Here is a 10756-nt window from a genome sequence, read left to right on the forward strand (position 1 = left end):
AAAGGACCCTACAGCAATTCGAAATTAACAGACAAGCTTCAAAAAACGGTACTAATCCTCTGAAGCTCTCCGGAAATATCAAAATAGGAACACTAGAAACTGCAAAGACTACACTTCCCGGGATGCTCAGTAAGAAAATAGAGTGGGAGGAGCGCCGTGTGTTGGACTGTGTATTCTGGGTAGGGCCCGCCTAATCCCCGAAGGCGGGGGCGTTCTCTCGAAGGCAGTCGGTAGTTGTAGTTTTCCTAGCCTGGGGCGCTCGGAGCTGTCCGCGAGAAGGCCGAGGGGCCTGACGGGATTTGTAGTCTGCGCGGGAGGCGGGCACGCAGGCGCAGCTGCGGCTGGGGCGGGGCCGCAGCACTGCGGTGAAAGCCGAGGCAGCGGGCAGGCGAGCAGGGGGGCGGGCGGACATCTTGGGATCCGGAGAGTGGCTGGGTCGGCGGAGCGGGGGGCCGCAGACGCCAGGTGAGCTGGGGATTTGGCCTTACGGGGTGGGGAGAATTCCGCGGGTTGCCTGTCCCGCTGCTCAGCCTTGCCCTTCCCTGCACTGCGCTAAGTGAAAAGCTGCCCATACCCGGGAGTGGCCTCAGCCTTCAGACCCGGGAGGGAGCTGACGGCGGGGCGGGGGTGCTTGGGGTGCGGTTGCAGGACTGGCGGGGAGCGGCGCCCTCCTCCTGATCCATCGGGCGCCTCTAGTGAAAGGGAGACGGACCGGAATCCTCCCAGAGCAGGGACGCCGCGCGGCGCCCCCTGAGTAGGATGGTGACCCCCCCCCCCCCAAAAAAAAAAAAAAAAGAAAAGAAAAAGCGTACACCTGCCCTCGGCGCAGGGACAATTCCTCCATCTCCCAAGACAGTGACACCTCTTTGTAATGCCTCTTTGGACGGTGACAGGTCTCACACAGTGACACCCCGCGGCTCTTTTTCCTCAGGCTTGTGACAGCCCCCGCACCCCGTGGCACCATCTCTTCCCACGATGTCTTTTTCCCTAGCGAAAAGCCCACCATCCGCTCGTGTTTCTGTTCCTAAAGCTCAAGTGGGCCCATCTCTCCAGTTTTCCCGTATTTGCCACTGTCAACTTCTCCTTGCTGTTTTTTCCTCTTCAAAGCCCTGACCTTTGCCATACAGCAGTCTCTTTTCCTTAGGGGCCCCATCAGCTCTGTTTGCAACTGTGGGATTCACCTGAGTATACTGCTGACGGGTCTCTTAACTCAATATTATGTTCCTGTCCAGAGCCCCACCTCTAGTTCTCCAGTGCCCAGAACTTCCTACCACTTGATACCTTTAGACTTGGTTCTTTGCCCAGGGCTTTACCTGCATTTTGCATTTCCTCTCTCACCTTCTTTAGGACTCAGGGATGGAAATGTTTTCATCACTTGAGAGATTTCTCACTAGTCTGGGTGATGGTGACAGCCACAGTAAAAGGCTTTATTTTCCAGTTTTAGAAAAGTCTGCTAAGCTTCCCCATGTGAAATTAATACCAGGGCTAATCCAGGAAATCTAGAACCAAATTAACCCCTTTTCTCAGTCTAAATTAGTTTGACCCAAATAGTTTGTGTATATATATATATATTTGTATAATAATTCTGATATCCTGCCCCTTGCTTATAAGCACTCAGCCAAAAGTGAGTTACTTGGTAGGTTTAGAATCACAACTTCAGCTAGAAGGATCAATTTTATGAATCTGCATATACACACACACACACACACACACACCCTCATTTTTATTGAACTCAGGAACTTTTCCCAAAGCAGGGAGGATGGTTCTGGGCACTGTAATAAGCAGCCTGGGTCACTGAAGGTGGTTTGCTAGTGCTGGGACCTTTTCCCTCTGCTTCTTTGCCTGCTTATCTGACTGCCTGGAGAGATGTGCCTGCTTTGGTCACACTCCTGGTTCTCATCAGAGCCTAAGGCCTCCCTTCTTTCCCCACCCCCACACCCACACCCTTTCCTGGAATGTGTAGACTTCTGGAGGTTCAGGCTCTGCTGCCTTCTTAGTAGGGTAATGGAGTCTGAGAGACTTGGTGCTCTAAAGGTTGTGCCTGGGGGCACCAGGCCTGAGCCAGCTGGAGTAATTCCTACCGCCATTCCTGCAGCCGCAGGCAGGCCTTCTCGGTGACTCACTGGCTGGAGCCTGAGTCTGCACAGAAGGGGGCTGAAAAGGATCCTTGCTGAGCTCAGCGCTGTGGAGAGAGGGTGGGGGTGAGCTCAGCGCTGTGAATAGAGGATGGGGGTGACTCCAGAAAAGGGAGGGTCAAGATGGCCTTAGAATCCTGAGCCCTTGTCTGTTTCTTCCATCCTGTGTGGAATAAACAGGAACTGGAGCTTAGCTGAGGGGAGGGGCTTGCCTGGGAGGGCTGCAGGGTCACTTAGTAAAGGGTTGAGTCAGGGAAAAAGCCAGTGACCTGTTCAGCCCCACAGGGGACATTTGCAAGGGTTCTGAAGACTTCTCTTACCCCACCCCCACCTGTCCTTAGGTCAGTTCTCAGAGCGATGGGCCGAGGAGACTGAGCTGCCGCCATGATTGGAGGCTTATTCATCTATAATCACAAGGGGGAGGTGCTCATCTCCCGGGTCTACCGAGATGACATCGGGTGAGTCCCCTGGCTAAGCCAGTTATGTCCCCCCTACCCCACCCTCTCAGCCCCAGCATGCAGGACCAGGTCTTATCCCAACAGGTTTGACTTGGGCCCCCACCCCCACCCCTTGCTGCATCCTGGAAGCTCATCTGATATAGCCTGGTTCCTATTAGGTCTGGTGGTATTGGCCTAGCAGCCTGTTTTCTGGATGCTAGGCAAGACCAGTGGAATGAAGGGGGCCCTACATCTTTAAGGAACTCCTGCCCTTCCTGCTCCCATTGTTCCTTAGTTACAGTTCTGGTTGCTGGAGATAAGTGTTTTTACCTAGACAGGTCAATTCCTCCTTTCAGGAATAGGGAGATGTCTCCAGTGAATGGAGTTAGTGCCAGGCTCGAGGTGCTAATCTAAATCTTGCTCTTAAAGCCCTTTTCACATTGAGAGCCTTCATTGGATTCTCTTAAAAGTCTCTCCAGGCAATCCTTTCCCACTCCCTTTCTCAGGAGGAATTGAGCTGCTGACTCAGCTGTTTTCACTTCCTCTGGGTCATTCCTGGGAGAGGTTGTAAGCATGCTCAAGGCGCGCTCTGGGTCACTGAAGAAGGGACAGGGAGGCCATGCTCCTAGGACAGTGCCATGTTCTGTTTCCCTCAGACCTTAAGAAGGAGCCACAGCCTTATTTCTCATTCTGCCCCACCCTGCATGTCATCTTTCTGACTGAGAACTACATAGCCTCAGCAGCTCTAATGAGATTGGGCTCTTCTGGTTCCTGCTACCTGTTTTTCTTCCTCAAAGAGCTTGAGATATATAGTCACAGCATGGGCCTATTGCAGTACCCCAGCTTCTTGGCTCCCTAGTTGATGGGCTTGCTTGGCCTGGCCTTTGTGGCTCTCTGTTGGTTTGGTGGCATGGCTGAGCTACACGATTAAGTCAAGGCCAGGTTACATGCCACCTTGCATGCCTTGCTATGCTCTTTACCCTTGCTTGTCTTGTCTGCTTCTACCTCATGGTGTGTGCTGCCCTCCCTGGTGTGTCATGTGTCTAACCCTCTCTCTCGTTGCTGTCACTCTCCTCTTCTTGCTGGCGTCATTTCTCTCATCCCATCTCATTGGCTGCCGTAGCAATAGGTAAGCGGCGTATCAAGCTGCTGCCCAGGTACAGGTGGGTGGGGGGCCCTAACCCCCCATCATTTTTTTTCCTTCATCATTTTTTATTCATACAGCAAGTTAAACTTGCTCTGGAATTGTATACTGGACAAGAATGAGTGGCATAGCTTCATTACTCCTTGATACTTCTTACCCAGTAGATTAGAGCCTTCTCTGAAGTCAAACTGGTCCAACTTCCTGGAGGATTCTCCATCAGTGGGCTCACTAGTGGAAATGAAACAGGGTCTTTTCTCTCCTGGGCATGGAGCTTACTGGGAAGGTGCTAGAGAGGTGGTAGCTAAGTATAGGTGGGAAATTGGGGCCAGGCCTGGGAGTTAGAAACATACTTCTCTAAACTTGAGGAACCTCACTTTATTGATATTACATCTGTCTTTCTGCCATTGCCACTTGACTTCCCTCTTTCTCATGGCTATCAGATACTAGCCTAATCCAGACCCTCCTTCTGGCCCCACTGGGAGCCATAAGAAGGGAACCACCCTAATGATTTAGACCTTGGCTTTAGAATACATGTCATATTTCAGCAGTGTGGAGGGTGGGGCTTTTAACAGCTGTGGTTGACCCCCATGGGGTGGGGTTTTCCCAGGTGCTGAGCAGGCTCTGTGCACCCTTTTCCCTTAGGAGAAATGCAGTGGATGCCTTTCGAGTCAATGTTATCCATGCACGGCAGCAGGTACGCAGCCCTGTCACCAACATCGCTCGCACCAGCTTCTTCCATGTTAAGCGGTCCAACATCTGGCTGGCAGCTGTCACCAAGCAAAATGTCAACGCTGCCATGGTCTTTGAATTCCTCTATAAGATGTGTGACGTAATGGCCGCTTACTTTGGCAAGATCAGTGAGGAAAACATCAAGAACAATTTTGTGCTCATATATGAGCTGCTGGATGGTAAGGATGGGGGAGTGGTGGGCCTTGTGGGAATGAACCTAATTGGGTATGACCTAGAGACTGGAGCAGATCTGAAGTCCAAGTGTACTCTGAACTTTGTTTCCTGCATACCTGATCTCTCAGGCTAGGATCTCTCTATCCTTGAGAAGCCAGTTCAAATCCAGACTTAAAGACTGCTCTGAAGTAGAACACAGAAATAGGCCAGCAGGTGGGGGCAGGGAAGTTTTGGTTTTCATAGGACTAAAGAGCCTGACTCAGGTTTGGTGGCTGAGCCTCCAAAATTCATCCTCTCTTCTTTGTGACTTGAGCCTTAGTTCATTCATTCTTGTCGTGGCTTTCCATCTCAACAGCTACTTCGGAGCATGTGGGAGGATGAGATTTTACAAGCCTCATGGAGTGCCCTTTGTTTCCTTGTTCACCTGTAGGGTATGGTGGTTAGTTTTTCCACCTTCTCAGCATCTGTTTTCTAGAAAAAAAAGGGGGTACAGAGTTTTTTCACCTCTGACCCACTGACCATGTGACTTTTTTCTGTCTTCTCTGTTTGAAAAAAATAAACATTTTTGGGTTTTATTAATTTTATTTTTTTTCTGGTGATACTGGGAGTTGAACTGAGGAGCACTCTATTACTAAGCTATACCCCTAGTTCATTTGTTTGTTTGTTTATATTACTGGACTGGGTATTGAACAGGGCCTGGTATATGCTGGGCAAGTGCTTTATCACTAAGCTACATCCTCAGTACTTCCTCCCAGCCCTTTTTTTTTTTTTTTTTTTTAAGAGAGAGAATTTTTTAATATTTATTTTTAGTTTTCGGTAGACACAGTATCTTTATTTTATTTTTATGTGGTGCTGAGGATCCAACCCAACGCCCCGCGCATGCCAGGCAAGCGCGCTACTGCTTGAGCCACATCCTCAGCCCTCCTCCCAGCCCTTTTTATTTTTTGACAGGTTCTTTTTTGACAAGTTACTGAGGCTGGCCTTGAACTTATGATCCTCCTGTCTCAGTCTCCTGAGTTAAGATGTGTGAAGTAATGGTCACGAACTTTGGCAAGATCAGTGAGGAAAACATCAAGAACAATTTTGTTTTTGTTTGTTTGTTTGTTTGTTTGTTTTGGGAATACAGACATGCACTACTGTGCCCAGCTTATTTTATTTTAATATTTATTTTTTAGGTGTAGATGGACACAACACAATGCCTTTATTTTTATGTGGTGCTGAGGATTGAACTCGGGTCCCACCCATGCTAGGCGAGTGCTCTACCCCTGAGCCACAGTCCCAGCCCTTATTTGATTTTTTTTTTTAGTTTTCTGTGGACACACAACATCTTTATTTTTATTTTTATGTGGTGCTGAGGATTGAACCCAGCAACCCGTGCATGCCAGGTGAACGCGCTACCGCTTGAGTCACATCCCCAGCCCCTTATTTGATTTTTTTATGAATTACAAATCACAGAGTAAATGCTACAAAGGTAGAATACTTTGTGCAATGATTCCACATAGTCTTAGGGAGCTGTGCTAACCAGACATGCCCAGGTCAGGAAACTTGAATGAAAGTGACTATAGGTTTGTCCAGGGGCTAATAATTCCCTTCCTTTTGCAGAGATTCTGGACTTTGGCTACCCACAGAACTCAGAGACAGGCGCACTGAAAACCTTCATCACACAGCAGGGCATCAAGAGTCAGGTACTTGCATTGTACAGACCATAGGCCGGGTGGAGCCCAACCTCCCTTCTGCCCAGCTGGCCTAGCCTTGTCCAAGCTGACTCATGAGCCCGCCCTTGACAGGAAGTCCTGCCCTGAGCCTCTTGCAATGACAGCAAGCCTGTTTTTGCCTTGTGTGGTCCTTCCACCCCAGGGGCAGCCGATTCAGCATCTCTTACCAAGAATACAGATCAAGCAGTTTCCTTTGGGCTGGGGACAGGGGGGTGAGGTTTTGCTCTGGAGGCCTAGTATTCTTCAGGAGAAGAGCACTTGGGCCCTCCTATAGGATCCAAACCTCATAGCCTTCTCTCCTTTTCTGCCTCCCCTATGGCTTCCTGTGGGAACCTTTTTTGGCCCCGTGTCCTCCAGCATCAGGTAAGTTGCTCCCTTGGCTTCTGCCCTTGGGCTTTACTCTGTTTTCTCTAGGCCCTGCCCCATGGGGACCTGTGGGAAAGAATGGGTTACAGGGAGAGGCCAAGAAGGGAGGTGGGGTGAGGGTGAAGTGGGAAGACATAGAATGATTGAAAAGGGAGAGGAGCAAAGCCATTGCTGTTTGTCTTTACCTCTATGTAGACAAAAGAAGAGCAGTCCCAGATCACCAGCCAGGTGACTGGGCAGATCGGCTGGCGGCGGGAGGGCATCAAGTATCGGCGGAACGAACTCTTCCTGGATGTTCTAGAGAGTGTGAACCTGCTCATGTCCCCACAGGGTGAGGGCCCTCTCATGATGAAGCCAGAGGGAGGCCAGGGCAGGATCTCTGAGCTTGCCTGCTTGACTCAGCTGTTCCCGTTTATCTGTTCTTTCACCAGGGCAGGTGCTGAGTGCCCATGTATCAGGCCGGGTGGTAATGAAGAGCTACCTGAGTGGCATGCCTGAATGCAAGTTTGGGATGAATGACAAGATTGTCATTGAAAAACAGGGCAAAGGCACAGCCGATGAAACAAGCAAGAGGTGCCTGAGTCAGGGAAACAGGAGGGAAAGGGCAGTGGGCTTTGAAGGGTTCACTGGGGCTTGGTGGACCAACGTCCTTCTGGATTTCATTTATGCTATAATTGCAAACTCTCTTAAGTGTATGTTTAGCTGATAGCTCTTGACATCAGCAATAAGAAATGAGGGGTTGCCATTAGCCTACTCTCCTTAGAGAACAGACTCCTTGTTTGGCCCCTAGGACCAAGGTCTCATTGATGCATACTGACAGCTGTTGCCCAGTGTGCCAGAAACACCCATGTCCCAAGCAACAGGCCTCTAAAGAGATGATGAGTTTGCAAAGCTCCCTCTCTTCCCAAACTCTGGGACAGGGACCCCTGAGTCAGAAAACTGTGTCCTGAGACTGTGGTGTCAGTCTGGAGTAGTAAGATTGCCCGGCCTGACACCTGCCACTCCTCCTATACTAATGAGAGCTCTTCTGCTTGCAGCGGAAAGCAATCAATTGCCATTGATGACTGTACCTTCCACCAGTGTGTGCGACTCAGCAAGTTTGACTCTGAACGCAGCATCAGCTTCATTCCACCAGATGGAGAATTTGAGCTCATGAGGTGCCATTGGGCAGTGAGGAGGCAGCGGGTATTGCTGGCTGGAGGTGGGGGAAGGAGTGGAACAGGCTTTCATTGCCAACCTCACTTTCCAACCCCAAAGGTATCGTACCACCAAGGACATCATCCTTCCTTTCCGGGTGATCCCCCTTGTGCGGGAAGTAGGACGCACAAAATTGGAGGTCAAGGTGGTCATCAAGTCCAACTTTAAGCCGTCACTGCTGGCCCAGAAGATTGAGGTGAAGACAAGGGGCTTGGGGAGGAGGAAGAATTTGTCTCCAGAAATAAAGGTAGTATATGTCAGGGCTTGACAGAGCTTGACGGGTGTGTCACTTCTAGGTGAGGATTCCAACCCCCCTGAACACGAGTGGGGTGCAGGTGATCTGCATGAAGGGGAAGGCCAAGTACAAGGCCAGTGAGAACGCCATTGTGTGGAAGTGAGTGTTTCCTTCAGGAAGACACAGCTGCTCTCTAGATGCTATAATGTACCTTCTTAAGTTTCACCTTTTGTCCTATCCATTGTGGGTTGTGGAGCGGGAAGAAAAATGGTGCCTTTTTCTCTGGGAGCCTCTGCTTGTGCTGTCAGCTCTTCGGCTTGTGTGTGCCTGCCTGCACTTGGGTTCTTTTTACATTTCTTTTTCCAAAAGGCTTTAGCATTTCTCAGTTGTCCTAGTAATATGTCTGTAAAGCAGACAGACAGGGCAAGGGATAATTTGCCCATCTAAGCAGAAAGTGCAACCTGGAGTGCTAAAGGAATAACATACCCAAGGTTCCACAGCAAGTGGTTTTCAGGGTCCTGATTACTTTTCCTTGTCCTGGCACCTCCCATAAGCTCCTGGTTCTCACCCAGTTTGAAATGGCAATCCCCCTTTGAAACGCCTCCAAGCTATCACGGGCACTTGCTACCCATTGCTCCTTTGTTCCCAGGATCAAGCGCATGGCAGGCATGAAGGAATCGCAGATCAGTGCAGAGATTGAGCTTCTGCCCACCAACGACAAGAAGAAATGGGCTCGACCCCCTATTTCCATGAACTTTGAGGTATGGCAGAGAAGGGGCCTAGCACCATGGCAGGATATGCTGGGAAAGATAAGAAAGATCATTCAGATCAACCTCTGTACCTTAGGGATGAGAAAACAGACCTAGAGGGAAGAAGTGACTTTAACTCATAGACCATTTCTTCTCCCTTTAAAAATCTTAGTAGAAATTGCTATTCACACTGAGAAAAAAAAAATTATTATTTTTTAATTGTAGATGGACATAATACCTTTATTTTTATGTGGTGCTGAGGATTGAACTCAGTGCCTCACACATGCTAGGCTAGCATTTTACCACTGAACTACAATCCCAGCCCCTGAGAAAAATATTTTGATTTCTCTTAGTGTGTTGCGAAACAGTTCTTTGAAAAAGTTTCAATTGTTTAAATGCCAGGTAAGAAGTAGATGCTGTGGTACCTGCACCACAGTGATTCAGAAGGCTGAGGGCAGAAGGATTCCCAAGTTCAAAGCCATCCTCAGCAACTTAAACACACTGTTTGAAAATTAAAAAGTAAAAAAAACTGGATATATATATCTCAGTGGTCAGTCCCCCCTGGGTTTAAATTAAATTTTTTTTAAAAAAATGTGAATTCAAGTAAGGCAGCAAGTTTTCTTACAGACAGGACAATGAGCAGACTTTGCATGTGTTAGACATATAATTTTCTCCACCTTACTTTTCAAGTACATAATATTGAGCAGGATAAGTATGTTCTAATGCAGTTCTCTGGCTGCTGCTGCCTCCTCCTAATTAAAGGAATTGATTCAAGTTATCTCAGGTAGCACTTGACTCAACACCCAAAATTATTGCTGGTTACTCTTGGATATTCTCTCTTCTTTAGTAATGTTACTTAGAGGGCTCCCCACCACCCCTATCTTCTTTCAGGACCCCCGCCATTCAAACATCTATAGTAGAAATGAGGTAGGGCATAGCTACTGAACTTTTCAGAGAAATGCTGTGAGAGGAAGACCACAGTCCTAACTGGAACTATTCCCTGCCCAGGTGCCATTTGCGCCCTCTGGCCTCAAGGTGCGCTACTTGAAGGTGTTTGAACCGAAGCTGAACTACAGCGACCATGATGTCATCAAATGGGTGCGGTACATTGGCCGCAGCGGCATTTATGAAACCCGCTGCTAGCTGTCCAGTGGCAGCTAGCCCACCTTCCTACCCACCCTCTTCTGCAGGTCCAGGCGCCCCCAGCCACCACACATCAGTGTCTCCTCCCTTCTGCTTTGCTGCCTTCCCTTTGCACCAGCCCCTGAGTCTAGGTCTGAACCAACTGCATTGCAAGTGGGACTGGTGGAGCAGTCCCTGGGCTCCCTGGGCAGGGTGGTTTCTGGGACTCCTGCTCTTCCTAATTCATCTGTGTGTCCTGGCCTAGTGCCAGGCTGAGTTCTGTGACCAAAGCCAGGTGGGTCCCCTTCCTCCCCACCCCCGTGGCCACACCTCTGGAGTGGGAGGGTTGGCTGCCCCTCACCTCAGAGCTCCCCCAAAGGCCAGTAACGGATCCCTAATCCTCAATCCCTGTTCTGCTTTGGGATAGTGTGAGCTTCATTTTGTACAAGTGTGACTTCGTCCAGTTATAAACCCAATAAACTCTGTAGAGCGGAGTTGTTGGCTAAGTGTTGATGTGAAAGCTACAGGGGGAGGGGAACTGGTAGGACTTCCCACATGTTTTTTTTTTTTAATATTTGTTTTTTAGTTGTACGTGGAGTCAATAACCTTTTTATTTTATTTTTATGTGGTGCCAAGGATCAAACCTAGTGCCTCATGCATGCTAGGCAGTTGCTCTACCACTGAGCCACAACCCCAGCCCCATATTTTCTTATTCTGCCTGTTTTGAGTAGAATTTTCTATTCTGAATACTCT

The 10756-nt window shown here is 49.1% G+C and overlaps 1 protein-coding gene across 1 annotated transcript; it reads left to right on the top strand.

Moving 5' to 3' along the window:
- Nucleotides 1–360: 360 nt before the first annotated feature.
- Ap2m1 (adaptor related protein complex 2 subunit mu 1) lies at nucleotides 361–10497 on the top strand. Its single transcript, XM_027951438.2, has 12 exons — nucleotides 361–465; nucleotides 2477–2593; nucleotides 4359–4624; nucleotides 6222–6304; nucleotides 6692–6697; nucleotides 6896–7031; nucleotides 7132–7273; nucleotides 7738–7857; nucleotides 7958–8093; nucleotides 8194–8291; nucleotides 8782–8893; nucleotides 9890–10497. The coding sequence occupies exons 2-12, from the start codon at nucleotides 2520–2522 to the stop codon at nucleotides 10022–10024; spliced, it is 1308 nt and encodes a 435-aa protein (XP_027807239.1). The 5' UTR covers nucleotides 361–465; nucleotides 2477–2519; the 3' UTR covers nucleotides 10025–10497.
- The last annotated feature ends 259 nt before the right edge of the window (nucleotides 10498–10756 follow it).

The sequence above is a fragment of the Marmota flaviventris genome, chromosome 8 (assembly GCF_047511675.1).
Source record: "Marmota flaviventris isolate mMarFla1 chromosome 8, mMarFla1.hap1, whole genome shotgun sequence".
NCBI lineage: Eukaryota > Metazoa > Chordata > Mammalia > Rodentia > Sciuridae > Marmota > Marmota flaviventris.